The sequence below is a fragment of the Chenopodium quinoa genome, unplaced genomic scaffold (assembly GCF_001683475.1).
Source record: "Chenopodium quinoa cultivar QQ74 unplaced genomic scaffold, ASM168347v1, whole genome shotgun sequence".
Classification (NCBI taxonomy): Eukaryota; Viridiplantae; Streptophyta; class Magnoliopsida; order Caryophyllales; family Amaranthaceae; genus Chenopodium; species Chenopodium quinoa.
In genome coordinates, this window is record NW_018744501.1 from 942,472 (window position 1) to 957,718 (window position 15,247).

Below are 15,247 nucleotides of genomic sequence, written 5' to 3' on the forward strand. Positions count from 1 at the left end.
ACAAAACCACCACCAGCCCAAGTCTTCCCCGCTGCCCCGGACACCCTTGCCCCGTGGCTCCAGTCACCAAGACCCCAAGCGACAACACCGGCGCCGGCGTTGGACTAAACCCCCTCGCCTAAAGCACCAACCCGCCTCCTGTCCTTACGAAACTAGGCAACGTCACCTCGAAAACCAGGCTCTGTCCGTCGACGTACCCCTCCCCTTGAAATGCGTCAACCAAACACCTTCGAAACCATTCCTTGTCCGATCTCGACCTCCCTCCCCCTTCCCCTGCCACGTTTTCAACCCTCTGCTATTCCCTGGTCCCTTTTCCAACCCATAAATTCATCTCATCACCCTCGAAAACCCCATCTCCTTCCTGATTTCGGCCTCCCTCCCCTTTCCCCGGCTCGAGTTCGGCCTACCCGCCACGATTTCGGCCTCCATCACTCTCCCTAGCCTCGAGCTCTGATCTGATCTGCTGCAATTCGGCGATCAAGTGCGGTGGCTGGGGCTGGTGGAGGTGGTGGCTGACTGACTCCCCCCCCCTTTAAATTAATTTTTTTTAATTTAAAATTTTAGATGAATTGTATGGTGACACGTGTACTTTAAAACTAAAAAAAAATTACCTTTATAATAAGTAACCGGTCACCTGGAACCATTGGGAGCAAATTGGGGACAAAGGTGGGATTATTTAAAAATAACCTAAAGGTAGGATTATTTTTAGCGGACGACCCAAATATGAGATTATTTCAGGCAATTTTTCCAAAGTAAAAAGGTAATCTGAGTATGTCATCTATGAAATTGAAAGATATGCACCTTCTTTTTTTAGTAATGAGAGTCAAAGCTGTCAGATTTTGATGTAAAAAAGGAAAAAAAAATAAAAAAAAGGATAGGGAGGGTATTATTGAATTTGTTAGCACGGTACAAATGCCCTTTTCACCCAAATTATCTTTTCTCTTTTTAGTATAATTATAGATAATACAAATAATTGTAAGGTAATCTAATAATAACAAGAAGACAATACTTACTTTATGGTATTTGTATTATACACCTTCATAATGATACACAAAAAAAATACCATTTTATGATCTTAAATAATTATTTTCATAGCCATTACTTGTTGCAAAATGACAAGAATACTCGGGTTATTGATGCTACACATTACACATACCCACCTTTCCTTACGCACTCGCTTAATTAACCTTTTTTTTTTTTTTTTTTTTTTTTTTTTTTTTTTTTTTATTTTTACAATCACCCACCATTTAGCCCCTCTCGCCTTTTCCTTAAATATGGTGCATATTTTAAATCTACCTCTATTTTTTTTTTGTCTCATTCAACTTTTCATGGTTTTCAAAATGCATTTTATAACATATATAAGCCTAATAAAAAAAAATTGATATTAATAAAATATACCATGAGACGAATCTAACAAAACCCCACATGACTATATTATCTCTTACTCTCCGTCCCTTAATACAAAGCCTCATTTTCTTTTTAGGTAAACAAAAGTACAATCCCTCTTTTTATTTATAGGTTGTATTTTTTGACATTATTACCTTCTTTTTTTATGAGTCGTCATTTTTTTCCCTATACTTTTTTATACTTTTAACATCAATTTCCAACACTTTTTCTCTGTATCTTTTCCATTATTCCCAACTACTTTTTCTTTCTCTCTCTAACCCCACATACACATATGTACTTTTAATCATTAGTTTAAACAATTTACAATTTTCTTTACTGAGAAAAAACCAAAAGAAGCTTTGTATTAAGGGACGGAGGGAGTATTATTTATTGAGAATTTATGGTTAAAATTTTTAAAATTTAACCAATTTATTTGCAATGAGGCAAAAAAATAGAGACATAAAAAGTAATAAGAATATTATATAATGAAGATAATATGTTTTACTCGTATTTTTTGAAATGGAAAATAATTAGTACTTGCACATCTAAACTAGAAAAGAATAGAGGAGGTATATATCAACATCAATTTGATAAACTCAAAACGACTTGTTATACGCCGCAGTTTTGTGTTGTGTATTTCAATAAAGTCAAATTTATGATATTACCCAAGTTTTTATCACATGAGAAGACCGTTGATATTGACGTAAACCAAACGACATTGGATAAGCATAAAAAATAAACAAAGTACGAGTATAAGTTGTGGGAAAGACAACCAACGAAATCTAGAAGAAAAGGTGGCAAAATCATGGTATTATAGATCACTTTGGAATATAACTACCATAAGTAAACTAACTCGTGTCTTGTAGGCCATTTAGTTACTTGAGACATAATCAACCCAAATATTAGGTGGTGGTTTAATACATGCTTATCCCGCATTTATTGCTAATCCTGTTTAATTATTATCTTTCAAATCATTGTATTTTCCACTGCGAAACATTCGTGCTCCAGCTGTTGGATTTTCATCCCAGAGGTATGGAGTGCTGTAGTAGCTCAACTAGTGGAAAAAGGTATGATATCAAGTGGAAAATTTCAATTTCAACGGTGAAATTTAAAGGAAAATTTCAATGTAACACGCCTGCACCATTCATAGATACCATGGATAGAGCATAAACTCTGTTGAAAAGATAACCCTGATACACTTTCTGATTAACATATGAAATGGTAATGCTTATCATAGACAGCAACTATGTTGAATATAGCATACAGCCGATGTCCTACAAGAGGGAAGCACAAGTGTCTTTACCATTTGAGCTGCCGGATGCATTATGTAGTGTTTACAGTCATTATTGGATCGCCTTTCACGTTTAAGCAAGCAACTTGAATTTATGTAGAAATATGCATGTCAATTTCGAATACTAGGTTATACTGATAACAGTCTAGAAAAGGATAAACTGTCTTAAGTTGGTATTCACATAATAGCATAATAACCCACAGGACAAACTGGTTCTAGCAATCTAGCCTATTACATGCATCATCAGGGCGTTCAAAGGTTCAATAATCGTACTTGAAAATTGAAAACTTGAGATATCATCTGGTGTGAAGTGGTTCAAAACAACATACCTTTCAAACTACCCTTTAAGTGGTGGTTCCCTATTGTCAACATTGTTTTTCTTTTTTGATAAAATTATGTCAACATTGTTAGAAAGTTTAGTCATCAACAAAAGAAAATGAAATGTTGCACAGTGCTATCCTATCAATTGCATGTCAATTCACAGTTGTTGAAGAAACTGACGCGCTAAACCAAAAGAACATGAAGTAATTAGGAATTTCACAAACCAAAAAAGCTAAATGTCTAATCTTCAATTAAGAAAAACTATCAATTTTTTTTTATTTTTTATTTTTTTTTTATTGTTTAAAAATAGTTATATTAAAAAAAATGTATTATTAAAATATTATAAACACTTTTTTCAATCTGAATCTGAATATTAGACATAAAGCATTACTGCCCCCCCCCCCTCCCTCTCTCCTCCCTCCCACAGATTAACATTGTTCTCAAATCTAATCATGCAATTACTTTTACCTTAGGCTAGAATTTTAGCAAAATTATCAAAGATCCACCAACTCATGTTTAGATGCAGAGAATTCTGTTCACAAATTAGAAATACTCACAGAAAGTGCTATCACGTGTAGTTTGAACCTCAATCAAACACTTATGCTGCGACTTCTGATATGCTCATATCACATCTGTAAGAAAAAATGAAGACAAAATTCTAATCAGATGTACCTGAAATGTACTGTTCTCCCTTCATTGTATATCTTTAGCATAATTAATCCACAAAGCAAATAGGAAACATAGGCCTAGATGGCCACCATCAAATAATCAACAGATTTACAGGGATTGAGCAGCTGAGAACAGTTGCTACACAGGAGAATACTTATTAAAGATATTACCTGAATTTGTCGTGCTGGAAGGATTAAAACATGCTTTCATGCGCCTAGCTTGGAGCTGTGGATAGCCCATGCACATGAAAATATGTAATCCAACTTGTATGGAAAATTTGGATGGACAAGCACCCCAACATCCAACATGAGAGAAACATAAACAGCTTGAAGAAACGCTGACCAAGCAAAACCAACCAGTAATGAAAATAAATTTACTTCTTGGGGTTGGGAAGGGGTGGTGGCAGATAAAAATCAGTAAACATTCTTGAGACCAGGGGAATAAATAATGAAGAAATGACCCTTTTTTTTTTCTTTCCCTTTTGCAGACATATACAGAGTCATAGCTGCAGGAGTTGTTCAAGGAAGAATCAATAAATTAAGAATCAAACATCCAAATGAATTTCATGATACATAAAGTACAAGTAAATTGGTCGTCTTGGCACCAACAGGTACAAGGTTCTGAGATTTACATCCCAATGGACTTTCAATTAGGGTGTAGTACAAGCTGGAACCAGATTTCTCCATACCACCCACATCTCTTGCCTGAATGGAGACTTCGTGGACAACAGTTCTCGAATGCATGATCTACCACCAATTTAATATTGATTGTTCTGTTTGTTATCTCGTTTTAGCTGAACCTTCAACTTCTTACCACCTAACTGAAAGCCATTCATCATACTAATTGCAGATTGTGCAGCTGCTTGTGAGTCATAACTGACAAACCCTGTAGAAAGCAAATAATAAGATCCAAGCATTCTGACTATGTTAGTTGCATACGTTAAAAAAGAGACGCCATACCAAAACATTTGCTGAGGCCAGTAGCTTTATCAACAAAAACCTTAGCACTCAAGACCCTTCCAAATGGCTGAAAAGCATTTGCCAATTCTTGATCACCAAATTCTTGAGGAATGTGGTATATAAACAAATTAGCACCAGGTGGTCCTATATTTAAGGAAAAATAAAAATAGTTAATCAAAAGTGAACAAATATACAACACAGAAAAGATTATTAATTACAGTATAACAGTAAGATTATCCAAAAATAAAAAATGAAAACATAACAATGGTAGTCATAGAATCTGGTGTAATATTGAACTCATTTTTTCTTTTGTTTCAGAAATCTATGCTGAATCTGGTTTCACCTTAAATTTTAGTACGACGAATTGGTATACAGATATTCTTGTAAATCATGAACTTGATTTCAAAGCAATACATAAAATCATACAAGGTTTGCAACAGGGAATTATTAAAACAAAAGCAAAGGAGAAGCTATAACAACCTTCAACCTGACTTCCAGAACTTGAACCTGCACCAGGAGACGTTCCTGAGGGACTGTTTGCAACACTAGATGGCATGGATCCAGGAGAATTGTTAACAGGTCTGTGATTCACCATCCCTCCAGAATATGCCACAGGATACTGAAGATTCGGAACTGCAGGATAACCAGATCCAACGTAACTTCTTGGTGCTACCCCGGGAGAAAGATCAGGTCTTACACCACGTAAAGCATTTCCTTGATTTACCGGAGGAACCATGTTGTGGAATTGATTTTGCATCGGGGGCAAGCGATATGGCATAAGGCCGTACCCACCAGGAGCCTAAAATCATGGACAGACAATGTACAGACAAATGCGGTAAAGTGAGTAAGCATAAAAAAAAAAAGAAAACTAGCAACAGAAGAATTACAATGATGCGACAAATGAATATGAAACAAATAATAAAATATGTTGACTACATAAACAAATTTAGAGTGGGAGGGGACTAAAAAATGACCATTAAACTTGGCCAGACAACAAACCTGATAACCATATCCATTATATGGGGGACCATAACCCATTGGCATGGCTCCAAATAATGAAGAGTGCTGTGATGGATCAATATTTGCTACATTTGACACTCTTGACTGGGCCTTCTGAGTCCTTCGAGCTTGCCTTTCTTTCTCAGTATCAGCCCATTTGACAACTAAGGGAACATTTGAGCCCTGGCAAAAAAAAAAAAAAAAAAAAAAAAAATAAACAAAAGAAAAAAAGACAGTTACAATCAGATGAAAAAATGACAACCAGAAAGTTGACCTCAGATGAAAAAATGACAGATCCAAATGATGCATTCATATCTCAAAACTGTTTTCAAAGTGAGTCATTGCCAAAAATTTCTTTGCACCAAAAAAAAAAAAAAAATTGCCAAAAATTTCTCACCAAATTAATATAGAGAACATACAAAAACACCGGCTCTTCTCAAATTAATACACTGAAAATAACACCTACAATGCGTTTTCCTCCTATACAACTCCATACCCTATTTATAAAACTTAAAAGATATAACCCTTCTAAAAGATGTAAACTACCATAACACTTCCAGAGTAAAGAGGAAAGTATAAATTTGGAAATTAAGAAAAATCTTCCTACTAATACTCTTAAGCATAACATAACGTAATTAGATTGAACTTCCTGATTCACTACTATACAAAAGGCATTCCTAACTATATTAGAAGTTTTTCATCTTCATGTCATACACTGCCAACCATTTCTGTGTCAAATTTTTAGCTACATCTAAATTATTTCGCCGTGCAAGCACCCACATAATGGACTCCTGCAATGTGGCTAGTACTTGGGTTGCTTTCCAACACCTTTCAGGAATTAATGCAAGAAAGTAAACTCTAGAGCAAAGTAAAAGGAATTTGTGTGGAGTATGCCAATATAAAGAGCAAATCAAAATACCCACTCATAATGGCATTGTTGCTTATCGATAATTAACAAAACAGTATTCAAATGACATCTATCTTCTATCTATTAATATTAAAGTCAATATCACATTTGCAAAAATAAAAAAAAGCCAAAGCTCAACTATTGAGATCAATACAGATAAGAAAAAACAATTGACAATGTAACACAGATCGAGGTGGCAAAACGGGTTTGTTCGTGTTGGGATAAATTTGGCCAAATTCGATGAAGAATTATATGGTTTGAATCAAGTTGGTTGGGTTTGGGTCATTAAAAAAAAGTTTATCATTTATAAACAACCAACACTAGTCATTAACTTTTGGGTCACCTCGGTCAATTTTGGCTTGGATCAAAATCGAGTCATGCAATTTCAGGTATAGTTAGGATTTGGGTTAGGTCATTTGCACCATGTTAATAAAGACATCTGACTATCCATGTGGTGGAGTGCCGTCACTCAGGCACAAGATGCACATGTGCACAACAATGCACAGGGGCATGATTCGCTGGTGATTGATGGATGTATCTCTATCAAGCTGAGACAAGAAATGACCCTCAACAACCCTCTTATTACAGCAACTAGAAACTCCTCCACTCTCCTTGTTTTTACTCAACCCATGATTCCACTCTAACTCTTGTGCTTTTATCCTTAAATAACATTTCCTACTGGAACAACGCTAAACAAGAGGATAACTTACATCTATAGCACATCAAGAGTCTACAGATTTGGACAGCACATAACAAGAAAGTTTATGCCAGGTGGAATGGAAGGCGCTAGGGTCTGACTAAATACCTATTGAAGTCTGGAGGTGCCTAGGTGAATAATACATCTTATGCTCAAACAAACACTTAATGATAAACTATAATCTGGGTAGATGCCATTTATGCCAATCTCAGCAGGTCAGCATGATTGTACCTAACTATCTATAATCTATAGACAAGATAAAGGGGAACATTTATAATTGCAGCAACCATAGGGTATAGACTCTATAGAGTTACTTAATTACATGAAATAATGTGAAAAAATGTTGAAAAGACAATGAAAAGTGCTACTCATATCTCAGCCCACCAGGCTCTTTCATGCTGGGCCGATCTGCATTGTAAGCAACACCAGATACTCCTGACAGAATATTGTAGCGATAGATCAATGGATATACATATGGCTTTGTTTGACCGAGCAGATAGAGACATGCTGTGGAGGACTGGAAGTGCTTTGAGGCTAAGGGAACTTTATCACATACATACAGACTATTAAAGATCCTACTTAGTTTAGGGGTAAATTCAACCAAGTAATCTGGCCACTATAAGCCTATGACTACTCTTTACGGAGCAAGGTACTATATTATACAATTGAAAACACCCACATCCAAAAGCTAATGGTGGATTTCAGTCGCAATGAAGATACTTCAGTGGATGAGTAACCAATCCTAAGATTCCTAACCATACGAGAAGAGTAATAACAAAAAAAAATGAAGCAAAAAGAAATAGGTAGAGGTAGCTTATATTGATGAAAAGGGAAAGGGGGAAAAAAAAAAACTTGGATGGCTAAGTATAACAGAAGGCGTCCAGATGTCTATGTAAGACTGAGAATATCCTCAGTGGATTATAATAGAAGAAGAGGACCAAAGAAGATTAAGGACATGATTGTAAGGCAAGACATAAACAATTAGAGTTCAAAGAATATACAGCTCCAAAAAATTGGCAGGTTAGGTTTCATAAAGATGACAGTAAAAAACAGGTCTTTCTTCCTATAAATGCTTGCACAGCAAATTGACCTGATGCTTTAAGTATCTAGTATACACTTTTAATTACATTTTTTCTTCATTTATCTAACCGTTCTCTATTTATTTACTGAATCATCCATTCTAGTGTCCTTTCTCCTCTTTACATACAAAGGTGGATTTATATTGTGGTGTTGTACTTGTCAAAAAAAATATGGCGGTGTTGTAATAAGCCATATATATATATATATATATATATATATATATATATATATATGTATATATATATATATATATATATATATATATATATATATATATATATATATATATAATCAAGTGTTCTAAAGTTTTACTCACATGTTCTAAATCTTAAATTAGTTGTTCAAAATTTTAACTTATATGTCCTAAATTTAAATTGTGTGTTCTAAACTTTTTAATCATATGTTATAGATTTTAAATCACTTGTTCTAAATTATTACTCAGATATTCCAAACGTTTACTCATATGTTCTAAATTTTAAATCAGGTGTTCTTAATTTTTAATCACATGTACTAAATCTTTAATCAAATTTTCTTATTATTAATCAAACTAGGTGAGCAAAAATTTTGGGTACCCAAAATTGGAACCAGAACCGGTTTGGAACCGGCAGGACCGGAACCAAAATTGGACCCAGTGGTTCTGATTCCGAATAATAAATTAAGGAACCGATTGCAACCGTTTTCAATTCCAATTCTCAATTTTTTTGGAGCCCAAACCGGTTAGGTACCGGGTTACCCAACATATATTAAACTAAATATATTTTTAAAACAAAGTAAAATAAAAAAAATATTATTAATGTCTAACGTAATAAAAAATAGCTTAATGCATATATTATAATTTGTCTAACATAAATAAAAAATACTATTAATGTCTAGCATAAATAAAAAATATTATTAAACGCCAAAAATAAAAATAGACCAAAAAAGTATTATAATTTGTATTATATTTTAACAAGTATGTATATAGGTGGGTACCCAGAGGATCCATTACCGGTGGTTCCAATTCCAATTCCTAAATTTTAGGACCCGATTTTACAGATTTTCAATTCCGGTTCCAAATCTTAGGACCCTATTTAAACCAATTCCGGGTTTGATTCCTAAAATTTTGACCGGGTACCAGGTTTGCTAAGCAATTTTTTTTTTCTTTTTCAGTGCCCCATTGGTGTGCCCCGAGTTTTAGGCAAAAGAGTAGAGTAATACCTAAGTGTATGGTTAAAAATAAAAAATTTGGATAAGTAAGAGAGAAATATAAATGGGGGACCACTAGGTATAATGTGAGAGGGAGAAATATTATATAATGATAGTTGGGTCAAAAGGAAGAGAGAGAAATAAATATGTAATGTGAGTGGGGTTTCTCAATTTGGAAATGGGGCAAATATAAAAAATAAATAAATAAAAACCGAGGTAGTATGATCTAAATTTTGAATCATGATTTTTAAATTTTACTCACATGTTCTAAATCTAAAATCATATTTCTAAATTATTACTCATATGTTCAAAACTTAAAATCTTGTGTTTCAAAAATTAACTCATATTTCTAAGTAGATGTTCAAAAAAATTTCCTCATATGTTCAAAACTTTAAATCTTGTGTTTCAAAAATTAACTCAATGTTCTAAAATTTAAATCAATTCTCAAATAAGTATGGGTTCTCACATATGAACCTATTCTCACATAAAAATAATATATATCGCGTATACTGATTTTCCTAAATCAGCCTTCACTATAATACACGTAAGGCGCAGATGGGGATCTCCCCATGCCTAAAGGGGGTTAACCATTTAACTGTCAAGATTGATATACATTGAAAGTAGCTTCGATTATCTCTGACTACAAGGTAAATTGAAAACATGTTTAATGCCTGTTTTTTAATTCTCAACTTTGCATTAATTTGACATCAGCTTTTGGCCCAATACATGATAGTTAATTAGACATCCATAATGCCAAATATGACACAGATGAATCATCCAGATAAAATGAGATCCAAGACTCCAATAGTGTGTATGACAAACTATGAAATAAGGTTAGATAGTGTAGCGTGTTTAAGTCTTACCCCCAAAGTCTTAAGTCTGAACACGAAACATTAATCACTCGACTAAAAAAAAATGACAATGCATGGTCTAAAAAATCTACACTGACCAATTGTGAAACGACAGTTAAATTTAAGATGAAGCTGCCAATTATGATTTGAACTGTGTGGAACCATAATTATTGTCCAGTCATAGAAAACTATACGCAGTATTTAATGAGAAAAAGTATGTCATTTCATGAGAAGAATGTAACAAAACAAGACCATGGAAAGAACTAGATCTGTATTCTAAGTACAAGTACAGTTTAGAAAACTAATTTTATCAACAAGTCCAAAGTATAAAACACATGATAACAATATCTCTCAGAAAAACACAAACCTCCATTTTATGCTTTCCATTTATAGCATCCATGGCTGCAAGAGCCTGCTCCTTAGTCTCATACTTCAGAAATGCACAGCCTGCCACAAATGACATAACTACTTTGATGTCCTTGCAGTTGAATTATAAACAAGAGAACAACTAGTTTTTGCACGAATAACATCAAAAGATAATGATAGACGTAGGGGAAAGACAATGTGTGTGAATATATATGTGAAAAATTAGGTATCAACTAAAAATATAGAAACCTTTGCTTGTTTGCTGAGATCCCCTTAAAATTTGCAATTCTTTTATCGTCCCGTATTGTGAAAATAAAGCAGAAACCTCAGCTTCTGAGACATTCTTCGGAAGCATGCCAACAAAAAGTTTATGCTCTGATAAAAGAAAGGTTTGGAAGAAAATGTCAACAAGGAATCAAGCTTGAGCCTTGAGGCCTTTCATAGAGAAAATCGGACATTAGAGTCTTGCAAAGCATAACATTCGTCATATATATATATTTAAAAAAAAATTCAGTACAAGAATATAATAATACCTAGTCTCTCCAATTCGCCATCTGCATACTTCACTTGCAAGGGACTAGATGCCTGAAGACAAGAACCAGAGAATTTTAGATCTGGAAACAGTAGATAAAAAAACTCAACGAACACAAATCATCGCAAACTTTTATAAGAACTAAGAGCAAGAGATGCACATATTGACATAATCACGTAATTATAACATATATACACAAAGTACCTGCATAACTATGGCCAATAATAATTTTGAAAAAAGACAAAGAACAAAAAGGAATAGTGCAATATGACATTCTACACACATCCCTCTAGGATTCTAGATTCTTTCATGCACATTCAACACTTCAAACCAATTTTGATGCAACCTTCGGAAGAAAAGCGTGCAAATGACATCATCATGAATTTGGGTAAAATTATAATCTAGTCATAAAGGCTTTTCATTTGGATTTCTAATGAGATCCATATTTCAATGCTGGCTAGTAAGAAAGATGCAACAAAATTATATCCTAGACTGTTCATTTTTAGCACTTCGACGAAAATTTTAAAAGAAAGAAAAAATTAACAAACTAGGCAATGTCAGTACCGAGTAAAAATATACATGACTGAGAACTTTCCACTACTAAGATAAATACCAACAGTCTTAACTACCAAGAAACATTAGTGGAGTCTATGTTGCTATTTAGTCAAACAAAAGAGTTATGGAAAGTTGCACTCTCATCAAACAGCCAGTGATTTACACAGATTATCATTAAAAAGCTCAATTATTCTTAATATCTTCCTAGAACAATTTAGGTATTGTCAGGAAAATAATAAACATAAGATATCAAGGTACCATAGTTTTCATACTCTATTGGAACAGCAATAGCATATTTGTTTATGACAAGACATGTACTCTGCCTATCTGGAAGCTTCTACCCAGACATGTATAATTTATTTATGCTAGGCGCAGCAGAAGCGAAAACGCAGACAACCAAAACGACACTTTTACCTAGAAAATCTTTTTTTTTTAACCATAAAAGGAAAAGACCACCAATGTCACTATTCCTTCAATGAATATTAGTAACACTTGCTCAAAACTTGCTTATAATGTATTAGAGCCCATCACATCTCAAGAGCTCTAGTCTTAGATTCCTAAGGGTGTTAATAATCTTCCACTGTGTTTTGTTGTGAATGAACAAAGCTCTTCTTTCATATAGATGCTAGAATCCTGAATTTCCTTCAAGGTAAATACTTTTAAAATCTCTATCATAGATTTAGAATATTACAAGGATTAGGAAGTTTACATAAGATAATTGGAAACCAGGAAACCAATATTATCTTCCAAATAACAATTCATTAGGAAAATAAATCTAGGCCCTAATCTAACAAGGAAACAATCGTAACATCACAAACAATAATATCTATGCCTAATGTTTCATGATGTTCGCAACTACGGAATCTTTTTTTTACCATAAAAACCTGTGACTTCCTCTTCACACTCCTGACTGGCAACAGGTGTTGCTTTGTCTACATTGTTTTACCATCACTTGAACCATGATCCAAACCCAACTTTTTTTACCAGGCTTGCTCTGGGTGGGACTTGTAACTTAACAATTTAGACGTTCATTTGTAGTGCTTCACCTCCTCCCTCTCCCATCTAAAAATAGAAGAAACCTTACTCTTAAAAGTTAAAACACACACTCGCTAGCTTTTAAAAAACAAAGTTGCTCAAACACAATCATGAGACAGCACCCTGTATCTTACTTGAAATGACAAAAAAAGAGGCTGTCTCACACTTCCAGAAAGCACAAAAGAAGGGAGCAGGATGCAACAAGTATATCGCAACTTGAATCTTATCCCTCTCCTGCAAAAGTTCCATTGTGATAAAGTGAGGTATAGCCTATAAGTTGATAATTAATCTTACCAAAAGACAATTTTTCTAGAAGAATCTACTGATTTGTCCACAAGCAGACTAACCCCCATCATAATGAACAGTTCCTTAAAGAACTAAATTTTATTGGCAATATCAATCACAATGGGTCCAAACATCCTCCTCTTAGTAGCAATGGTTGCCAACAACATCCTCTCCCTTTTTCTTCCTCTCTAAACCACCTTATTTCATAATTAAAGCTGTCTCTCGACAACTACTCTGCCAACTCCATGTCATATTTGCCACCATTAACCACCTCATGGACCTCCACCCACTGTTTGACACTTTGACCAAAAAATAAAAACCCTCATATCTTATTTGAGATTTCATATCTTTTTGGTTATTATCATATCAGATACAATTTTGTAAAATCTTTGATACAATCTTCGGTAATCATTAATGTATAACTTTTAGTTCATGTAAATCTTGTAGTGTATCGAAGAGATTACACAAGGTTCAATTTTCTTGTAACATTATATATTGTATTATCGTCTCACTGATATAATTAAGCTTTCCAACCTATTCTATTCTCAATATTTTCTGACTAGAAGTTGAATATTACTTGACTCTTGTGACTAATTTATCCCTAAAAACAGTCAAGAACTTATATTCTGCATTCCCCTAATACCAAACTACAGTATCAAGTTTTAGTGATCCATGCCTCTTTCTTCCAAACCATATAAAAGGCACGCAAAGATGAAGTAAGAAGCACATTTACTATCAACATTATATTAAGTAGAAAACCATCCTCAAGTTCAAAAGTTGTTCACTTGACAGTGAGTATCCAAATCAGATCTCTTCAAAGCTTGACTATTAAAAAACCAAGAAAATGACCAAAAATCACTCGGTCACAATCACACTTCTCGATAGTTATTTATAATCAAACCAAACCCGTCAACTATACAGTGGACAACCAATGTAACGGCCACAAATCCAGCTCAAATAAGCACCCTATCTCACCTCCCAAACCAACACACACTACATTGTGAACAACAAAAACAACAACACGACTCAATTCGACACGGATTCGAACATGCACACATCAATCAATCAAAATCCAAACACATTACTTTAGAATTTACACAATGTACCCAAAGTCAACTAACAGAACAAAATCAACAAAATTCAACAATAAACCAAAAATCAAACTAGATCACATACAAAAACAAACCAAAAATCAAAAAGATCAACTCGAAACTTACTCCAGGAAGCGTCTTCTTATTATGACAACCATTAACCGCTTTATCAGCTTCTTCTCTAGACGGACAAATCACAAAACAACACCCTAAAAAAACCAACAAAAAAAACACTAAAATCAACACAAAAACACTATATTTATACACAAAAACACTAAATAAAACACAAAAACACTCAAATCTAAACTCAGATCAACCAAAATCAACTCGCATTGTTTAAACTCCTCGATCAAATCACCGAAAAATTCAAAAAAAAAATCCAAAAAAAATCAAAAATAAAACTACAACAAATTAAGCATAAAAATTAAACCTCTAGAAGCTTTAGTAGCTTTGTCTTTGATAATGTTGACCTCGTCGACGAGTGCAAACTCATTGAACATAGCAAGAAGTTGAGGTTCAGTCATATGCTTTGGTACTTGACCTACGAACAACTTCACGCTTTCTTCGCTGTGCTTGCGCACACCAGATTTTTGCTCCTCCGTCGCCGCCATTAACGCCTTCTACCTCGAGCTCCAAGCTTTTTTCTCTCTCCTCAAATTTTCTGATTTTCTCTCTCCTCTGTAATAATATTAATAATTTTAAATAATAATAATAATAATTGTGGGAAAATAAATTTTTTTTTTTTAAAATAATAAATAGCAACTTTGTTTCACTTTGTTTGGGTCGTCTGAAAAAAAATGGCGTCTTTCTAGATTGCAAAGTTGGATCTTCGCTATATATTATTTTATATTTTTTGATTGACGAGAAATATTAAAATAAATTATTAGAATGCGTGAATTACGAAATTACCCTTGTGTTTTATTTGGATTTGGATGGACAGATCTGAGACAAAAGGGTAGTGGTTGGAGAATTAATGACGAGATTACCCTTCCTCGTGTTTAGGGGTTTTTTTTTTGTTTTTTTTTTTTTTGAATTAAT

The 15,247-nt window shown here is 33.9% G+C and overlaps 1 protein-coding gene across 1 annotated transcript; it reads right to left on the reverse strand.

Annotated features, from left to right (window-relative positions):
- Positions 1–4,108: 4,108 nt before the first annotated feature.
- On the reverse strand, positions 4,109–15,018 carry LOC110697809 (RNA-binding protein BRN1-like). The gene is made up of 9 exons (XM_021875198.1): positions 14,640–15,018; positions 14,336–14,418; positions 11,245–11,296; positions 10,961–11,086; positions 10,713–10,792; positions 5,626–5,808; positions 5,107–5,425; positions 4,627–4,770; positions 4,109–4,552 (listed from the first exon to the last, which is right to left on the reverse strand). Exons 1-9 carry the CDS (start codon positions 14,818–14,820, stop codon positions 4,425–4,427), a joined length of 1,296 nt encoding a protein of 431 aa, XP_021730890.1. The 5' UTR covers positions 14,821–15,018; the 3' UTR covers positions 4,109–4,424.
- Between the last annotated feature and the right edge of the window lie 229 nt (positions 15,019–15,247).